Consider the following 20,635-nt stretch of genomic DNA (forward strand, 5'->3'; position numbering starts at 1 on the left):
ACACCTTTCATTGAGCCAAGTATGTGGCATGTCTGTGTCTCTTCAAGTCCTTCAGTGTGCAGATATTATTCACTTAAGACTCTTGCACATAAATGACTCATAAATGTGTCATCCAAAAACCTTATGATGGCATACACTTAATGCAATATGTCAAAAGCTTTAAAAATTTACCAAAAATTCAATTTTGGGTCTATTGGTGCTTGCCATCATACCAACCTTTCCCAAACATTGTCTGGCCATACTACAGAAAACCAAGAATTTCTCATTACCAGATAAGGTAAAAATAAAGTTCAAAAATATTCATAGAGTCAATCAAGAAACTCACTTCGTAATAGTTTTATTCATATAAGATTTACCCTTTGGTGTACATAACTTTACAAAGCACTTACAGAGAAGTGCAAGCAAAAAAATAGACCAAAAACATTACAAATCATTAATAACTGCAAACATTTATAAGCAATTGATAATTGGCATCTGCTAGGTAATAGCTGGTAGGCAGCCAACAACAAGGGAGATATATTACCAGTATCAACCATCTGGGTATCATGAGGGTTAGTGATGGCTGCATAGTGAGCCAACACTTCACCGGTTATCAAGTTGCATTCCTCTGCCCCAGCAGTCTTTTCTTTCTGCCTCACCCACACATAAACTACTGGCATTCTGTCCACAAAACATACAATCTCTCCTTGTCATACATAATTCCTGACAACACTTAACTCACACAGCTCATTATTCATAACTTTAGATTTTCTTGAGGTAAGCCCTTTGTGCTAGTCCTGCCTTTTAGCATAATGGTGGGAGCAATAGAAAGAATTAGTAGTCAGGAACATTCAGGTAACAGCAATATGTAGACACATTTGGTAGAAGTAGTAGGTAGGAACATTAGGCCAGGGCATTACGCAGAAGTAATCAATAAGAACAATAGATTGGAGCCTCTGCAAAGACTGTGCTAGACTTGCCCTCTACACTACCACACCCCCTCACACCACATGTTGTCCTCAGAGATTTCATTTTCAACACATTCACTCTATCCTTTATATTATTTCTATGGCCCACACCTCACATCCATACAGCACCAATGAAAATACTATACCATAGAACATACTCATCTTTGCCCTTAAAGATGCAGCCTTTCCAGATTCCCTAATAGAGCCCAAGACCTTAGCCCCCTCTACCATTGTATGTCTCACTTCCACTCCCATGGGTACATCTGCTGCTATATCCACTCCCAGGTATCTTAAATACTCCACTTTCTCCAAGTTCTCTCCATTCAAACTCACCTCCCAAACCTAATAACCTCGCTTTTATTCATATTTACTCTCAACTTCCTCTTTTCATACATTCTCCCAAACTCAGACACCAGTCTACTTTCTCTAAAAAGGCAAAGATTCTGAGATGTAATGAAATACTAAACAGTTTTGATAACATATCAAATGAAAATCTCTTCCCTTTAAACAGCCCCAATGACCAGATATAATGGGATGAAGATAAAACAATAGATACAGCAATGTGAGCAAAAGTTTTTTCACATATACAATGGAATGAACTATCTCTGAAAGTAATAAAAGTAAAGACTAAGCTTTTTTTAAACTTGATTGTTGTTTCCTGCTTTAGTGAGGCAGCGCCAGGAACAGACAAAGAAAAGCCACATCCATTATCTAGCAGTTGTGTAAGGCACTGAAACCACAGTTCCCTCACCAAAACCAAGCCCCACAAAAGTATTCATGGTTTTCCCTGTACACTTCGTGCCCTGGTTCAAACACTAAAAGATACCTTTAATCAAGATAGAACAAATACCTCACGGACATCCAATTACAGTAAAAAATCCAGTTACCACTGGTTACCTTTATCTTCAGAATCCAGCCACAAAGCAGATGTCTTCGAAGTGAGAACCAACTTTTTCTATTCCATCATTTCCAAAAAAAATTTCCACTGCAATTTCTTAAACCTATACTGCATGGTATAATTTTCTTACCTTTTTCCTAACCGCAGTAAAATAAGAGGGAGAAGTGTGTGGGTAGGTGCCATTTGCACTGCAATCCTGTTTCTACCACTATAATCAAATCATATTTACCAATAACCTCATCAATGGACCATTAGATCTTTCGTTGTCTGTCCTTCCCATGTACTCCCTACCCCTTGCTACCTCCACTTTTGATGCAAATTGTCTTAACCAGTCTTTCTTTGCCCATCCTCTACATATGTCAGAACCATTTTGGTAAACTCTGGTTGGCCCTATCAGTTGAGACTATATACATGCATAAAAAAAATCCCATTCCAGGCCTTAACCAAACCATCCCATCCTAAACTAACCCATTGTTACCAAAGCTGTGTACAAATGTGCCACTCAGTGACATCAGCCATGGTGAATACACAATGGGAATACTGCTTTGAGTTTCAAAGCTGCTACTACCTGCCTTTTGGAACCTGAAAATGCAAAGTAGTTAAAATGCTGATTGATATTACAAAATAGCATAGAGTTCAGGTCCTTTACTGCAAGCCCAAAATGCTATTCTACCTTAGTCTTCCTAAATTTACATAAATAAAACAGATCAGTAGGAGAGATTTGGGTAACCTATGAAATGAGATGGAATTAGAACTGAAAATAAAAAATCAATTTGAAAGAAAGCTGTACACTTAAATTTTTGTCATACATATTCAACATTTCCTGCATAAGTGAGGTAGTGCTAAGAACAGACAAAGAAATAGCCTCACTCATTCACATCCACTCTCTATCTATCATGTATAATGCACCAAAACCAGAGCCCCATATCCACAACCAGGCCCCACACACCTTTCAGTGCTTCTCCCTGACTGCTTCTTATACCCTGGTTTAGCCCACTCACAGCAAACCATCCCAACAGATTATATAGCTCTATTTTGTTCTATACCTTGTAAGACTTGCACCTCCTGCACAATCTGTCCCCAAGCCTTCAAAGCACCCTTCACTCCATCTTTCCAACTCTCACTGGTTTCCATCTTTTCCCTGTTCCCTCCACTCCTGACATGTACATCCTCCCAGTCAACCCTTCTTCACTTGTCCTCACCATATGTCCAAACTAAGGACACCCTCTTCAGCTTTAGAAAGATTTAAAGTGCGTTACCATGGTACAGCCAAGCAGAATGTATGGCAGATAACTGACAGTTGAAGATCTATGAAAACACAGTTAAAAATGTGGAGAAGAGGGAGACTGAAAAGACGGACAGATTCAATAAGTGAACAACTTTGGGCTAGAGGCAAATTAGTTGACTGTGCCAGGGGAATGACTCCTGGCTGTAAGTAAAGGAGGCGCTTTGTGAGTGAAGTGGTAATAGGGAATAGAGAGGTTACCCATCACCTGGTGAAGGAACTTCATGGACAAAGCAAATAAATTAGAAGTAATACAGTGAGGTGGAAGCCTCTGTTCAATTACTATCCTCGACATAAGATGAAGATATGTTAGAGCGAAATGAGAGACTACATACATTTGCATCCACACAATACACATAATATCACAAAAAAGTAGTTCAAGATAATAAGATTGATAAGTCTCTCCTATTTCTGTATAAAAAAAATACATGCAAAATAACAATATGTGCACCATGAAAACATGTTAACACCAGAGCTTCTTACAAAAATGCCACAATACTACAAAAAAATCTGTAATGACTGGAAAAACTTAAATGTATTACCTTCCAGTGTTACAACTTTTCCAGCTCTTTTCAATGCTCGTACTGCCTCATCATGTGTTGCTTCTTTTAAATCCTCCCCATTGACTGAGAGAATGGCATCTCCTACATAGAGATTCTCAGTCTGGTCTGCTGCCATACCCTACAAAAAACAGACAAAAAGAACAATCAGATAGATCTTTTTTTCTTTAGCATGAGATTTTCAAAATCAACCCTACCAGTCTTTGATTTTGTCACTGTAATGGTAAAACTCCGAAGAAATGGAGTATTGGTGAAAGTAGTGGAAATAATCAGGGCCCCGTGGATTTGCATATAACAAATGAACTGCACATTACTTTTTTTTCAGAAAATATGAAAAGTAGGCTGAGACTAGGGGTGTCTGAAAATACATGGATGTAATCAATACCAGTAGGAGGAGACAGGTAAAATGCTTACAAATAGGTATCTGGATGTTCTGGCTCTAAGATAAACTATGCTCAGGGAAAGGGGAGGAATGCTTTTAGAACGTTCAAAGGATAAAGTCTGGGGTTAGTGTGTGGGCAAGAGCAAAGGAGAGGGTAGCACTTCTGCTGAAGGAGGAATTTTGGGAATATTTGAAAGGAAGTGAATGATGAGGCTGAGAGTGAAAGTGGATGATGAGAGGTGGGTGACTGTCAGTGCTTTGCACTTAGTAATGAGAGAAATAAGGAAAAGGGCAAGTGTTCCAGGAGGGAATGAGAGAGTGCATTAGCAATTTTGATGTAAGGGACTGAGTATTCATGATGGAAGATGAGTGTGACAGTGGGTGATGTGGCAGTTGAGGGTATAATTAAGGGGCATAAAGTACCTGATGTAAGTGAAAATGGTGTAAAGCTTATTGACCTGTGTTGAAAAAGGACTAGTGAGTGAGGATACCTGGTTTAAAAAAAGGTACATCAACAGACATACAGGGGTGAGAGAGGTTAATAGCGAGCTGACATTACTGGTTTATGTACTACGTGAAAGCATACAAAGGAGACACTGTCGGATGTGAATGTGTTAAAAAGGGGGCAGCTAGTTGGATGTCTAAACACTTTTAAGAGGAGGCAAGTGTGATGGTTTGTAATGGCTTAACGAAAATAGGTAATGAAACGGGTGGGACATAAGAGGTGAAAGTGAGAGCTTGGAAAATGAGCTTGTGTGGGGAGAAACCAAAAAGAGTGGGTGAGGAATGGCATAAGGTGAGAGTAAACAAAACTAGGGATCTAAGATGAGAAATAAAAGGTATTTACGGAAGCAGCAGTACTTACTTGTGCAAGTGAAGAGTGTGGCAAGTGAAGGCTGAGATGGGCAAATGAGAAATAGTGAGTGGTGGAATGGGAGGTTGAATTGCTAGTAATAAAAAAAAAAAAAAAGGTGTATGGGCACTAACTGCAGGGGAGGAGATTGACTGAAAGTGGCAGGAAGTGAAGAGGAAAGTACAGGGGCTGAAAAAGAGAGGGAAGGAGATCAGGAGTGAGAGAGAATGAAGCCTCAAAGACACAAATAACAGATGCCTTATATCTAACCCAAGTAAATGCAGAGTAATTAGAAAGGGACACAGGTAAAAAAATATAGTAAAGCAAGACATAGTACAAGGAACCTATTGAGAAATTCCAGAGTAGCACAACAGAGATGGTACTGTATCTGAAGTAAGAGCTGAGTTTCAGTGACAGGTTAGAGGCCATAAATTTCCTCACCATGGGAAGAAATGAGTATGAGACTGATAACAGCCTTCAAATCAGTTGACAATGTCAACAGTGAGATGCAAAGATCAGAGGCTATATCAAAAAGTTACAAATGTAATATGACAGAAAAGATGTGAAGTACTTCTCTAATGTCAGAATGTGGAAGAATGAAATATATTAAGTAATAAAACTGTATGATTAAAAGCTATAATATAGTGGAGAAAGTTCAAGAGATGGGACCCCATGAGCGTACAATTCCCTTACCATATTGTACAAAGAAATTATAAAAAGGTAATTACAAACACACATGCATATTCATTCACATTATTTTATATTTTTTATTATACTTTGTCGCTGTCTCCCGCGTTTGCGAGGTAGCGCAAGGAAACAGACGAAAGAAATGGCCCAACCCCCCCCCCCATACACATGTATATACATACGTCCACACACGCAAATATACATACCTACACAGCTTTCCATGGTTTACCCCAGACGCTTCACATGCCTTGATTCAATCCACTGACAGCACATCAACCCCAGTATACCACATCGCTCCAATTCACTCTATTCCTTGCCCTCCTTTCACCCTCCTGCATGTTCAGGCCCCGATCACACAAAATCTTTTTCACTCCATCTTTCCACCTCCAATTTGGTCTCCCTCTTCTCCTCGTTCCCTCCACCTCCGACACATATATCCTCTTGGTCAATCTTTCCTCACTCATTCTCTCTATGTGCCCAAACCACTTCAAAACACCCTCTTCTGCTCTCTCAACCACGCTCTTTTTATTTCCACACATCTCTCTTACCCTTACGTTACTCACTCGATCAAACCACCTCACACCACACATTGTCCTCAAACATCTCATTCACATATTTACATATATTAACATACCTACTTTAGTCATTCATGAACAGAAACGGATGTCATTAAATATACACAATCTGAATATTTGTGATGTCTATTTGTCCATACATGGTTAGTAATACCTTAACCTACATACCTTGAAAATTTTAGATATAAGGATTGGCATCTTGTTCTCCCTTCCACCTTTAATAGATATTCCAAGGCCATTATTATCAGACTTGCAAATCTGGACAACTCTCTTCTGACTTGCTATTGGCTCTGGAACATCATTTGGCCCACTTTCTCCATCTGAGCCCTGAATATTATTGAGGTCATCTAAGTCAGTCAATGTGACAAAAAGATGATCATATTCCAAGGTGAGGCGTGCCTGGTGCCATGTGCCTCCTACCCCCCCAACAAGGACCTCCGTGTTACCCACCTTCTCTCCCATACTTATCTAAACGTCACATCACCTGCAACATAATTACATTCATAAACACTCTTTGATCATTTAGCTGCCTCTTACACATTAGTACAAAGAAACATTAGACGTATCATAAACACAGTATGATATGAAAAAATAAAACATCCTTTGAGTCAATGAGCTACTGAAAATGTATGGTCATCATCAACTGCTGTATGTTTTTCATGGCGGACAGAGGAAACGACAACATGCCAAAGTTCAGAACAGACAATTCCTACAAAGAAACAAATAATGATACAGCTCACTTGCCAGTCCAAACTGTTTGACCTATGCATATGCCATCTAGGTTCCTATGACCCCTCACATCTAAACCTGCTGTGTGTGACTCCAAGTATTAATGAATCTGAAAAGGAAAACATGAGGTTTTTACATATCCTGTTGATTTCTAAAAGTGTTTTACCTTCTTTTACAACAACCAACCCAACACTTCCTTGAGCTTAATAGCCATCCACACAAGCAACTTAATTCTTTTCTATGTTGAAGGCTCCAGTCACAAACAAAAGTTCGCACCTAGGCTGGGCCTTAACTGAAATACACAGAGGATTAGGAAATGGAAAAAGAAGAAACAGGAAACTATTTACAAATTTTGGACAAAATGAAAAATCTGTCTTCAAAAATGTGCTAGGTCACAGTTATTGGGAATGACATGAGAAGGTAAAAGAGTACCAAAGCTTCGAAGTGTAAGGAAAGAAACAGTTATTAAAATGGCCCACCCTTGACTTACCAACAGCCATGCAGTGATCATGTTGAGTATCCCGTGGTCTAGCTAGCGGTGGGGTCACATAAGCAGCAAGCTCTCAGAAGCAAAAACCAAAGTAATGCCTATAGAAGAGGGAAAGAGAACCAATATTGCTTCATAGGACAAGCAAGTTAAGTTTTGAAGTTAGCCCAGGAGAGATTATAAGTCAGGCTGCTTTCAATTCAATTCTGTCAAGTAAGGATGCAGAGTTAGAGCCATCCAAAATGTATGAGCAGTGCTCTATACAAGGACAAATCAATCCTTTGTATAAAAGGAGCAACTGTTCAGAAAAAATTTCGACATCCAAATAGACTCCTAGTTTCTTAAAGGCAGACTTAGTTGTCTCCATAATACAGGGTTTCCAGGAAAAAGTGGATGTTACAGTAAGAACAAGTATGTTCATTGAGTCAAGAGGGGGAAGCAGAGAACTGTCAAAGGAGACACAAAAGAAGCGAATAGTTTTCGACTGAGAGATGGGTAGAAACTAGGTCTCGGAAACATTAAACTTGATTAGATTCTGTCTACCCACTGAGATATCTAGAGTTTTAGTTTAAAAAAATGCTCTAAATCATACTTTCCCAGGTAGCACCAGGACACAGATGAAGAAAGACACATCCACTGACATAAACATATATAAAAAAATATGCACATACATGTACACATACATATATATATATATTATCTATCTTGTTTATTATACTTTACCGATGTTTCCCGCATCAGCAAGGCAGCACCAGGAAACAGGCAAAGAATGGCCCATCTACTCATTATATTATTCATTCATTATACTTTGACACTGTCTCCTGCAGCAGCGAGGTAACACAAGGAAATAGACGAAAGAATGGCCCAACCCACCCACATACACATATATGAACATAAGCGCCCACACACACACACATATAAATACCTATACATTTCAACGTATACATACATATACATACACAGACATATACATATATACACATGTACATATTCATACATGCTGCCTTCATCTATTCCCGCCGCCACCCCACCACACATGAAATGACAACCCCTCCCCCACATGTATGCGAGGTAACACTAGGAAAAGATAACAAAGGCCACACTCTTTCACACTCAGTCTCTAGCTGTCATATGTAATGCACCGAAACCACCCAGCTCCCTTTCCACATCCAGGTCTCACAAAACTTTCCATGGTTTACCCTAGACGCTTCACATGCCCTGGTTCAATCCACTGATAGCACGTCAACCCCGGTATACCACATTGTTCCAATTCACTATGTTCCTTTCATGCCTTTCACACTCCTGTATCTTCGGCCCCAATCGCTCAAAATCTTTTTCACTCCATCCTTCCACCTCCAATCTGGTCTCCCGCTTCTCCTCATTCCCTCCACCTCTGACACATATATCCTCTTTGTCAATCTTTCCTCACTCATTCTCTCCATGTGACCAAACCATTTCAATACACCCTCTTCTGCCCTCTCAACCACACTCTTTTTATAACCACACATCTCTTACCCTTTTGTTACTTACTTGATCAAACCACCTCACACCACTTATTGTCCTCAAACATCTCATTTCCAACACATCCACCCACCTGCACACACCTCTATTGATAGCCCACGCCTCGCAACCATATAACATAGTTGGAACCACTATTCCTTCAAACATACACATTTTTGCTCTCCAAGATAATGTTCTAGCCTTCCACACATTCTTCTAGGCTCCCAGAACCTTCGCCCCCTCCCCCAACCTGTGACTAAAGTGTGTGAAAGAAGAAAACTGAGAGTAAATGTGAATAAGAGCAAGGTTATTAAGTACAGTAGGGTTGAGGGACAAGTCAACTGGGAGGTAAGTTTGAATGGAGAAAAACTGGAGGAAGTGAAGTGTTTTAGATATCTGTGAGTGGATTTGGCAGCGGATGGAACAATGGAAGCGGAAGTGAATATAGGGTGGGGGAGGGGGCGAAAGTTCTGGGAGCATTGAAGAATGTGTGGAAGTCGAGAACATTATCTCGGAAAGCAAAAATGGGTATGTTTGAGGGAATAGTGGTTCCAACAATGTTATATGGTTGCGAGGCATGGGCTATGGATAGAGTTGTGCACAGGAGGGTGGATGTGCTGGAAATGAGATGTTTGAGGACAATATGTGGAGTGAGATGGTTTGATCGAGTAAGTAATAATAGGGTAAGAGAGATGTGTGGTAATAAAAAGAGTGTGGTTGAGAGAGCAGAAGAGGGTGTTTTGAAATGGTTTGGTCACATGGGGAAAATGAGTGAGGAAAGATTGACCAAGAGGATATATGTGTCAGAGGTGGAGGGAACAAGGAGAAGTGGGAGACCAAATTGGAGGTGGAAAGATGGAGTGAAAAAGATTTTGAGTGATCGGGGCCTGAACATGCAGGAGGGTGAGAGACGTGCAAGGAATAGAGTGAATTGGAACGATGTGGTATACTGGGGTTGACGTGCTGTCAATGGATTGAACCAGGGCATGTGAAGCGTCTGGGGTAAACCATGGAAAGTTCTGTGGGGCCTGGATGTGGAAAGGGAGCTGTGGTTTCGGTGCATTATTACATGACAGCTAGAGACTGAGTGTGAACGAATGTGGCCTTTGCTGTCTTTTCCTAGTGCTACCTCGCGCATATTTGGGGGGAGGGGGTTGTTATTTCATGTGTGGCGGGGTGGCGATGGGAATGAATAAAGGCAGACAGTATGAATTATGTACAGGTGTATATATGTATGTCTGTATATGTATATATATGTATACATTGAGATGTATAGGTATGTATATTTGCGTGTGTGGACGTGTATGTATATACATGTGTATGTGGGTGGGTTGGGCCATTTCTTTTGTCTGTTTCCTTGCGCTACCTCGCTAATGTGGGAGACAGCGACAAAGCAAAATAAATAAATAAATATATATTTATATATCTATATATATATATATTATTTATATAAATATATAATATATATAACATAAATATACATATACATAAAAACCCATACACACACATATACAAATCAACATAAACTCATATACATACACAGACATATACACATGTACATATTCATCCATTCTTCATCGATTCCCTTTGATACCCTGCTCTATAGGAAACAGCATCACTACCCCCTGCTTCAGCAATGTAATGCCAGAAAAACAGACTAAAAAAGGCCACATTCATTCACACTCAGTGTCTAGCTCATGTGTAATACACCAAAACTACAGCTCCCTATTCACATCCAGGCCCTACAGATCTTTCAATGATTTACCCCAGACGTTTCACATACCCTGGTTCAGTCCATTGACAGCACATTGACCCTGGTATACCACATCATTCCAATTCGCTCTTTTCCTTGCATGCCTCTCACCCTCCTGTATGTTCAGGCCCCGATCACTCAAAATCCTTTTCACTCCATCTTTTCACCTCCAATTTGGTCTCCCACTTCTCCATTTGCTCCCACCTTTTGCCATTCAACACTCAAATACATATACATATACAAATACATACATGCACCTATTCATGCTTGCTTGCCTTCATCCATTCCCAATGCCAGCCTGCCACACAGGTCAAAGCACAAATGCACGAAGGAAAAGAAAAAAAAGATAACATATGCATTCTCTTCTCTTACCAACATCTGATCACCATCCCCTGCATCAGCAAGGATAGCACCATGAAATATCTCGAATGCCTGTTCCCTCCTGGAGCTCCCTCAAGGGGGTGGCCATGGCAACAGAGTCTTGGAGATAAGTCATCAAAGATGTGGAACATAATGTCGATAAAAGAAGAAGGGGAATTGCTCTGTACATCAAATGCTGACTCAACTGGAACTCCGCATGATATATGGTGATGCTATGTCAATTTCACTTATCACTTCTATAAATCTCTGGTGAAAATTCCTAAGTTAGTTTACATAACATTAAGGTGCTCTGGTCTAGCCATACATCTTTTCAGATCATCATATATCAAACCCCAAACTTTTCCAAAACCTTAGAGTCATCCTCACTTTTCTTACATTGATTTAAGATCGTATAGTAAAGCAATACTATACCATAACAGGATCTGAAATCCATGTAGGATGTATTAGTTATAACTGAGCGTGGAAGCAATACTTCCATAATAGATACCATACTTCAAGCATACAGTACAATATTTTGGTTTTTTATCTAAAAGAAAAATAAATGAGGCAGCACGAAGTAAAAAAAAGATCAACTTACCCACTAGTGTAAGTAACAGAGTATGTCTCAGTGATAGACTGGACAGAGTAACACTTCCACTTTTGTTAACCTAGCCTGGTACCCAAATTTACAATGCCTCGTGGTATTTTGCCAATGAGTTGGCACTAGTCAAGCCAACAGTATCATGCTGAAATTTTTTATTTTCCTTTATTTTTAGAAAATTTCTAGGTTTACTAGCTTTTTCTAAAGGGGACATGGTTTTGCAATTATCAAGATTTACACAGATATCAATTCTAGTAAGATCAATGGAGCCACCTTGAAATCCAAGTAGAGAAATGCATCAAAACAGTCAAACTAATCAACCTTACCAAGTCTTGCTTCCTTACACTCACCTACCTCAACATAATTCAGATGTTGATGATATTTTCAATTAATACAGTAACGGTGCAAGGAAAAATAAAGAATATCATTACAATTTGATCCACTGGTGCCAACATGTCAAATCTGTCAACATAAAATAATCATTATGGAATTATTATGGAAGATGAATGCCAGCAAGGCAGCAGGTTTGGATGGTATTGCAGTGGACTTTATAAAAAAAATGGGGGTGACTATGTTGTCGATTGGTTGGTAAGGATATCCAATATATGTATGGTTCATGGTGAAGTGCCTGAGGATTGGCAGAATGCATGCATAGTGCTACTGTACAAACGCAAAGGGGATAAAGGTGAGTTTGGTAAAGTGTGTGAAAGAAGAAAGTTAAGAGTAAATGTGAATAAGAGCAAGGTTATTAGGTACAGTAGGGTTGAGGGTCAAGTCAATTGGGAGGTGAGTTTGAATGGAGAAAAACTGGAGGAAGTGAAGTGTTTTAGATATCTGGGAGTGGATCTGGCAGCGGATGGAACCATGGAAGCGGAAGTGGATCATAGGGTGGGGGAGGGGGCGAAAATTCTGGGAGCCTTGAAGAATGTGTGGAAGTTGAGAACATTATCTCGGAAAGCAAAAATGGGTATGTTTGAAGGAATAGTGGTTCCAACAATGTTGTATGGTTGCGAGGCGTGGACTATGGATAGAGTTGTGCGCAGGAGGATGGATGTGCTGGAAATGAGATGTTTGAGGACAATGTGTGGTGTGAGGTGGTTTGATCGAGTAAGTAACGTAAGGGTAAGAGAGATGTGTGGAAATAAAAAGAGCGTGGTTGAGAGAGCAGAAGAGGGTGTTTTGAAATGGTTTGGTCACATGGAGAGAATGAGTGAGGAAAGATTGACCAAGAGGATATATGTGTCAGAGGTGGAGGGAACGAGGAGAAGAGGGAGACCAAATTGGAGGTGGAAAGATGGAGTGAAAAAGATTTTGAGTGATCGGGGCCTGAACATGCAGGAGGGTGAAAGGAGGGCAAAGAACAGAGTGAATTGGAGCGATGTGGTATACCGGGGTTGACGTGCTGTCAGTGGATTGAATCAAGGCATGTGTATGGGGGTGGGTTGGGCCATTTCTTTCATCTGTTTCCTTGCGCTACCTCGCAAATGCGGGAGACAGCGACAAAGCAAAACAAAAACAAAAAAAAAAAAAAAAAAAGTTTGTAAGGATGTAAGGCTTGTGTAGGTGTAAGAAGAGAGGAAAGTGATTGGTTCTCAGTGAATGTTGGTTTGCAGCAGGGGTGTGTGATGTCTCCATGGTTGTTTAATTTGTTTATGGATGGGGTTGTTGGGGAGGTGAATGCAAGAGTTTTGGAAAGAGGGGCAAGTATGCAGTCTGTTGTGGATGAAAGAGCTTGAGAAAGAAGTCAGTTGTTGTTCGCTGATGATACAGCGCTGGTGGCTATTCATGTGAGAAACTGCAGAAGCTGGTGACTGAGTTTGGTAAAGTGTGTGAAAGAAGAAAGCTGAGAGTAAATCTGAATAAGAGAAAGGTTATTAGGTACAGTAGGGTTGAGGGACAAGTCAATTGGGAGGTAAGCTTGAATGGAGAAAAACTGGAGGAAGTGAAGTGTTTTAGATATCTGGGAGTGGATTTGGCAGCGGATGGAACCATGGAAGCAGAAGTGAATCATAGGGTGGGGGAGGGGGTGAAAGTTCTAGGAGCGTTGAAGAATGTGTGGAAGTCGAGAACATTATCTCGGAAAGCTAAAATGGGTATGTTTGAGGGAATAGTGGTTCCAACAATGTTATATGGTTGCAAGGCGTGGGCTATAGATAGAGTTGTGCGGAGGAGGGTGGATGTGCTGGAAATGAGATGTTTGAGGACAATATGTCGTGTGAGGTGGTTTGATTGAGTAAGTAATAATAGGGTAAGAGAGATGTGTGGTAATAAAAAAAGTGTGATTGAGAGAGCAGAAGAGGGTGTTTTTGAAATGGTTTGGTCACATGGAGAGAATGAGTGAGGAAAGATTGACCAAGAGGATATATGTGTCTGAGGTGGAGGGAACGAGGAGAAGTGGGAGACCAAATTGAAGGTGAAAAGATGGGGTGAAAAAGATTTTGAGTGATCAGGGCCTGAACATGCAGGAGGATGAAAGGCTTGCAAGGAATAGAGTGAATTGGAACGATGTGGTATACTGGGGTCGACGTGCTGTCAATGGATTGAACCAGGGCATGTGAAGCATCTGGGGTAAACCATGCAAAGTTCTGTGGGGCCTGGATGTGGAAAGGGAGCTATGGTTTCAGTGCATTATACATGACAGCTAGAGACTGAGTGTGAACGAATGTGGCCTTTGTTGTCTTTTCCTAGTGCTACCTCGTGCACATGCGGGGGGAGGGGGTTGGTATTTCATGTGTGGCGGAGTAGTGACGGGAATGAATAAAGGCAGACAGTATGAATTATGTACATGTGTATATATGTAATCTCTGTGTGTATATATATGTATAAGTTGAGATGTATAGGTATGTATACTTACGTGTGTGGACGTGTATGTATATACGTGTATGCGGGTGGGTTGGGCCATTCTTTCGTCTGTTTCCTTGCGCTCCTTTGCTAACGCGGGAGACAGCGATAAAGCAAAATAAATAAATAAGTTTGTTGAGTGTTCCTGGGAAATTATATGGGAGGGTATTGATTGAGAGGGTAAAGACATGTACAGAGCATCAGATTGGGGAAGAGCAGTGTGGTTCAGAAGTGGTAGCGGATGTGTGGATCAGGTGTTAGCTTTAAAGAATGTGAGCGAGAAATACTTAGAAAAACAGATGGATATGTATGAAGCATTTATGGATCTGGAGAAGGCATATAAGGTTGATAGAGATGCTTTGTTGAAGGTATTATGAGTATATGGTGCTAGAAGCAGTGAAAAGTTTTTACCAAGGATGTAAAGCATGTGTACGAGTAGGAAGAGAAGAAAGTGATTGGTTCACAGTGAATGTTGGTTTGTGGCAGGGGTGCGTGATGTCTCCATGGTTGTTAATTTGCTTATTGGTGGGGTTGTTAGGGAGGTGAATGCAAGAGTTATGGAGAAAGGGGCAAGTATGCAGTCTGTTGTAGATGACAGAGCTTGGGAAGTGAGTCAGTTGTTGTTTGCTGATGATACCGTTCTGGTGGCTGATTCGGGTGAGATACTGCAGAAGTTGGTGACTTGGGTGAGAAACCACAGAAGTTGGTGACTGAATTTGGTAAAACGTGTGAGAAAGAAGAAAGCTGAGAGTAAATGTGAATAAGTGCAAGATTATTAGGTTCAGTAAGGTGAGGGACAAGTTAATTGGGAGGTAAGTTTGAATAGAGCAAAACTGGAGGAAGTGAAGTGTTTTAGATATCTGGGAGTGGATTTAGCAGCAGATGGAGCCATGGAAGTGAAAGTGAGTCACAGGGGTGGGGGAGGGGGTGAAGGTTCTGGGAGCGTTGAAGAATGTGTGGAAGGCGAGAAGGTTATCTCAGAGCAAAAATGGGTATGTTTGAAGGAATAGTCATTCCAACAATGTTATATGGTTGAAAGGCATGGGCTATGGATAGGTTTGTGCGGGGGAGGGTGGATGTGTTGGAAATGAAATGTTTGAGGGCAATATATGGCGTGAGTTGGTTTCATTGAGTAAGTAATGAAAGGGTAAGAAAGATGTGTGGTAACAAAGAGTGTGGTTGAGAGAGCAGAAGAGGGTGTTGAAATGGTCTGGTCACATGGAGAGGATGAGTGAGGAAAGATTGACGAAGAGGATTTATGTGTCAGAAGTGGAGGGAATGAGGAGAAGCGGTAGACCAAAATAGAGGTGGAAAGATGGAGTGAAAAAGATGTTGAGCGATCAGGGCCTGAAGATACATGAGGGTGAAATGCATGCAAGGAATAGAGTGAATTGGAATGATGTGGTACATCGGGGTTGACGTGCTTCAATAGATTGAACCAGGGCATGTGAAGTGTCTGGGGTAAACCATGGAAAGTTTTGTGGGGCCTAGACATGGAAAGGTAGCTGTAGTTTTGGTGCATTACTCATGACAGCTAGAGACTGAGTGTGAATGAATGTGGCCTTTTTGTCTTTTCCTGGCACTACCACGCGCGCATGCGTGGGGGGGATGCTATTTCATGTGTAGCGGGGAGGCAACGGGAATGGATGAAGGCAGCAGGTAAGAATTTGTACTTGTATATATGTATATGTCTGTGTATGTATATGTATGTATACGATGAAATGTATAGGTATGTATATGTGCATGTGTGGGTGTTTATGTACATACATGTGTAAGTGGGAGGGTTGTGCCTTTCTTTTGTCAGTTTCCTTGCACTAGCTTACTAACGCAGGAGATGGCGATCAGGTATAATAATGAAAAAAAATAAGAATTATGTTAACAATATCGATCCAAGCTTTAGTCTAATTGTAGGTTCCACAATAGCAACTTTTGGACTTGGAAGAAATGCATATAAATGAGTTCATGCATATATCAGAATTGATTTACACAAACACAACATGATTTATTTATTCATAATTACCTCAGGAACAATTTCTATGAAAGAATCCTGGTGTTACCCAAGAACTTTCTAAAGGCTCCTGTAGCCCAAGGAAATGTTATTTCCAATGGCAGGGAAATGTAGACCCCTTTGGAGTGAGAAGTTCTTTATCAAAACTACACAGCACTCCCAATGAAATAGCATCGCCAGAGGTGACATTTCACTTGTGGTTTAACCTTGAACAGGTGGAGTGTGGTAACACCTGCGACATGATTTGATGCATCATATTTTCATCCTACAATACCAAATAATCAATTGTCAGTATGGTTAAAAAATCAGGGAAAATGTTGGGTTTATGTAAAAGTTGTTGAAACACTTGCAAATAGTAAGAAACCCTAGAAAACCCCACCAAGCAATCAAGATTTACAAGTGAAATATACCAGTATTAACGTGATGCGGTACTGGGGACTGCATAGAATGACTGATTGTTGGGGAGGGATGGCAACCATGTTATTAGCTGCCACATATTTGCTTACATGGATATCTCATATTTTTACTCTAATAAAGAAAAAGAAAATAACGATAGTGGAAAGTAATTATGTGAAGTTTTCATTAGCTCTGGTAATTAGTTTTACTTACTTTTCAAGTTACCAACTTTCCAAATTTCCATAGCCCTTCAAAATATTACTTTTTTTGGTAAAAGTCTAGAAAAGACCAATTTTAGAGGTTTGACATATCAGTTTTCCCTCATGAAATATTTGTTGTTACAGTAAAAAATCATATAAGAGCACGGGATTTTGCTTTACTACCCTTTACAATTATCTTTCAATATCAATCAACTTATCAGTATTTGGATCATGAGGCATACAAGAAATGTGGGGTTGAATAATAATACAATGATATCGTTAAATGAAGAAACAAAAGAATATACACTTTTACTGATTGAGGAAGCCCCAAATATCATTACCTATACATCTGAAACACATGCATATTACTCCACTATGTCTACCATATTTGTCAAGTGGTTGGAAATATAAACAGCAAGTTCATACGTCTGAAGGGATAAGAGAATCTGACCCTGTGCAGGAGAGATCTCATAAGCATTTATTTGAGCCAAAAGTTTATGGAGACATCTGACCTTAACCAACATATCTGCAAAACACAGATTAAGTTGGATTCCATTATTAAGCAGCAATCACTGAAATTCATAAATAAGAGGTAATAGGCATGGCTACACTCACCATGCAATGTTTTCAATATATTACATCTTCCAACACATGAAGTGAATGAAGTTTTCTAGAATGTGAACAAATGGCAGGTGAATGTTTTTAGCCAGCTCTCTGTGGGCTGTTGTATTTTCTAATGTACTCACACTATGCATCAAGATATTACAAATTGACAAAGGTACTCATGTTTATCTTCTATTTGCAAGAATTTAACAAAACTGTAATGAATGCACCACTCAAACTGTTGATTTTGAGTGTTTCTATCTCCCAGTTCCCCTTTACTTCATAGCCCTAATTGTCCACTTAATAAAAAATTGAGATTGATGAGTTACAGGAGCTACACCAAAATTCCCAGACTCTATATCACCTCTACATATTATATAATTGACTTGCCAGATATTTCGTTGCTTTCTACAACAAAGGTGGTGTCTGTATTGTACAATATCACTCTTATTATTGTAAAATTACAAAAAGAAAGATAATGTTCCAAATCAAGCAAAATTAGTCTAAATCAATTTCATATACAGTATAATGAGTCTTGTTATTGCAAACATATATATGGGGTTGATCAACATTAAATCTGTATCCACACATATATAGAGTCAAAATAACCTCCTATTATTTAGTTCTGATTCAAATTCTATGGTCTCAACCTAAGTCTGTGGCCTCACCTGGGCTGAGAAGCCTACCACAGTGGTCTGGTCGAGTAGGCAGCCTGGCCGAACGACCTGCTAGAGAGTGGTCTATCTGAGTGGCCTACCAAGGAGTGGCCTGGCCGAGTGAAGTAACAGAAAGTAGTCTGGTCGAGTGTGGTCGTGGTGAGTGGTCTGGCCGAGTGTGGTAGTGGTGAGTAGTCTGGCCGCGTGTGGTAGTGGTAAGTAGTCTGGCCGAGTGTGGTAGTGGTAAGTAGTCTGGCCGAGTGTGGCAGTGGTGAGTGGTCTGGCCGAGTGTGGTAGTGGTGAGTAGTCTGGCCGAGTGTGGTAGTGGTGAGTGGTCTGGCCGAGTGTGGTAGTGGTGAGTAGTCTGGCCGAGTGTGGTAATGGTGAGTGGTCTGGCCGAGTGTGGAAGTGGTGAGTAGTCTGGTCGAGTGTGGTAGTGGTGAGTAGTCTGGCCGAGTGTGGTAGTGGTGAGTAGTCTGGCCGAGTGTGGTAGTGGTGAGTGGTCTGGCCGAGTGTGGCAGTGGTGAGTGGTCTGGCCGAGTGTGGTAGTGGTGAGTGGTCTGGCCGAGTGTGGTAGTGGTGAGTGGTCTGGCCGAGTGTGGAAGTGGTGAGTAGTCTGGTCGAGTGTGGTAGTGGTGAGTGGTCTGGCCGAGTGTGGTAGTGGTGAGTAGTCTGGCCGAGTGTGGTAGTGGTAAGCGGTCTGGCCGAGTGTGGTAGTGGTGAGTGGTCTGGCCGAGTGTGGTAGTGGTGAGTAGTCTGGCCGAGTGTGGTAGTGGTGAGTGGTCTGGCCGAGTGTGGTAGTGGTAAGTAGTCTGGCTGAGTGTGGTAGTGGTGAGTGGTCTGGCCGAGTGTGGTAGTGGTGAGTAGTCGGCCGAGTGTGGAAGTGGTGAGTAGTCTGGCCGAGTGTGGAAGTGGTGAGTAGTCTGGCCGAGTGTGGAAGTGGTGAGTAGTCTGGCCGAGTGTGGCAGTGGTGAGTAGTCTGGCCGAGTGTGGTAGTGGTGAGTAGTCTGGCCGAGTGTGGTAGCGGTAAGTAGTCTGGCCAAGTGTGGTAGTGGTGAGTGGTCTGGCCGAGCGTGGTAATGGTGAGTGGTCTGGCTGAGTGTGGAAGTGGTAGTGTCTGGCCGAGTGTGGTAGGGGAGTAGTCTGGCTGAGTGTGGTAGTGGTGTGGTCTGGCCCGAGTGTAGTGTGATAGTCTGGCGAGTGTGGTAGTCGGTCGAGTAGTCTCGCCCGAGTGTAGTGGTGAGTGGTCTGGCCGAGTGTGGCAGTGGTGAGTGGTCTGGCCGAGTGTGGTAGTGGTGAGTGGTCTGGCCGAGTGTGGTAGTGGTGAGTAGTCTGGCCGAGTGTGGTAGTGGTGAGTAGTCTGGCCGAGTGTGGTAGTGGTGAGTAGTCTGGCCGAGTGTGGTAGTGGTGAGTGGTCTGGCCGAGTGTGGTAGTGGTGAGTGGTCTGGCCGAGTGTGGTAGTGGTGAGTAGTCTGGCCGAGTGTGGTAGTGGTGAGTAGTCTGGCCGAGTGTGGTAGTGGTGAGTAGTCTGGCCGAGTGTGGTAGTGGTGAGTAGTCTGGCCGAGTGTGGTAGTGGTGAGTAGTCTGGCCGAGTGTGGTAGTGGTGAGTAGTCTGGCCGAGTGTGGTAGTGGTGAGTAGTCTGGCTGAGTGTGGTAGTGGTCTGGTCGAGTGTGGTAGTGGTCTGGCCGAGTGTGGTAGTGGTGTGGTCGTGTGTCCTCCCAATAGATAGTCTGGTCGAGTGGTGGTCGTCCAGTCCACACCCCCTCCGCCTCACCTTTGGTCGTTGGCCCAACTAGGCCAGCCATATACTTCTATATATACATCACTTACCAACTCTTCCATTCCCCTAAGACCATCCTCACTTCTAAGTGCAGTTTGCTGGCCTCCCGTCCCTCTACACAGCTGTGAGAGCTTAAATTGAAACAACCTTGACCACTCACTTGAGCCTTTGGATTCTCAGCCACAGCAATAACAAAGTTGCGTTCGACTTGGGCTTAATATTTTTTTCATAGTCTGATTAACCGTTTTTTAATTCTCATCATTAACTTTTGGTTATCACAGTGAAATATTTATGTCTAGTGATTATTTTTTAGCCAAACTCTTCGATAATTATCAAAAATGAGAATATCTGATGTAAACTGGTTGGCCGCATTTATCATGTCAACCTTCCTCTCTGTTCGAAAGGGTTAAGAGTATTACTACACCACTTTTACCCCGCAAAATTATATAACTATACTTTCTTTTTCCCTTCTATAATAAATAAAAGTTTTAATTACATAATATATTACGCTCTTTTCTTATGTTAGGTTACTT

At 41.4% G+C, this 20,635-nt stretch overlaps 1 protein-coding gene across 8 annotated transcripts in view; it reads right to left on the bottom strand.

Moving 5' to 3' along the window:
- Window positions 1-20,414, bottom strand: part of Syn1 (Syntrophin-like 1) — an 82,751-nt gene extending 62,337 nt beyond the window's left edge. For 2 of the 8 annotated variants that reach the window (XM_071669209.1, XM_071669205.1), the window contains exons 1-3: window positions 20,153-20,301; window positions 6,356-6,671; window positions 3,673-3,811 (exon numbers count right to left, since the gene is read on the bottom strand). In XM_071669209.1, the coding sequence (XP_071525310.1) occupies window positions 3,673-3,811; window positions 6,356-6,649 (433 nt within the window). In that variant the 5' untranslated portion in view covers window positions 6,650-6,671; window positions 20,153-20,301. Of the gene's footprint in view, window positions 1-3,672; window positions 3,812-6,355; window positions 6,672-6,927; window positions 7,026-16,478; window positions 16,732-20,152 lie in introns of those variants that run through there. The other 6 variants (XM_071669211.1, XM_071669208.1, XM_071669212.1 and 3 more) reach the window with 5 other exon arrangements.
- Window positions 20,415-20,635: the final 221 nt, after the last annotated feature.

The sequence above is a fragment of the Panulirus ornatus genome, chromosome 14, assembly GCF_036320965.1.
Source record: "Panulirus ornatus isolate Po-2019 chromosome 14, ASM3632096v1, whole genome shotgun sequence".
Lineage (NCBI taxonomy): Eukaryota > Metazoa > Arthropoda > Malacostraca > Decapoda > Palinuridae > Panulirus > Panulirus ornatus.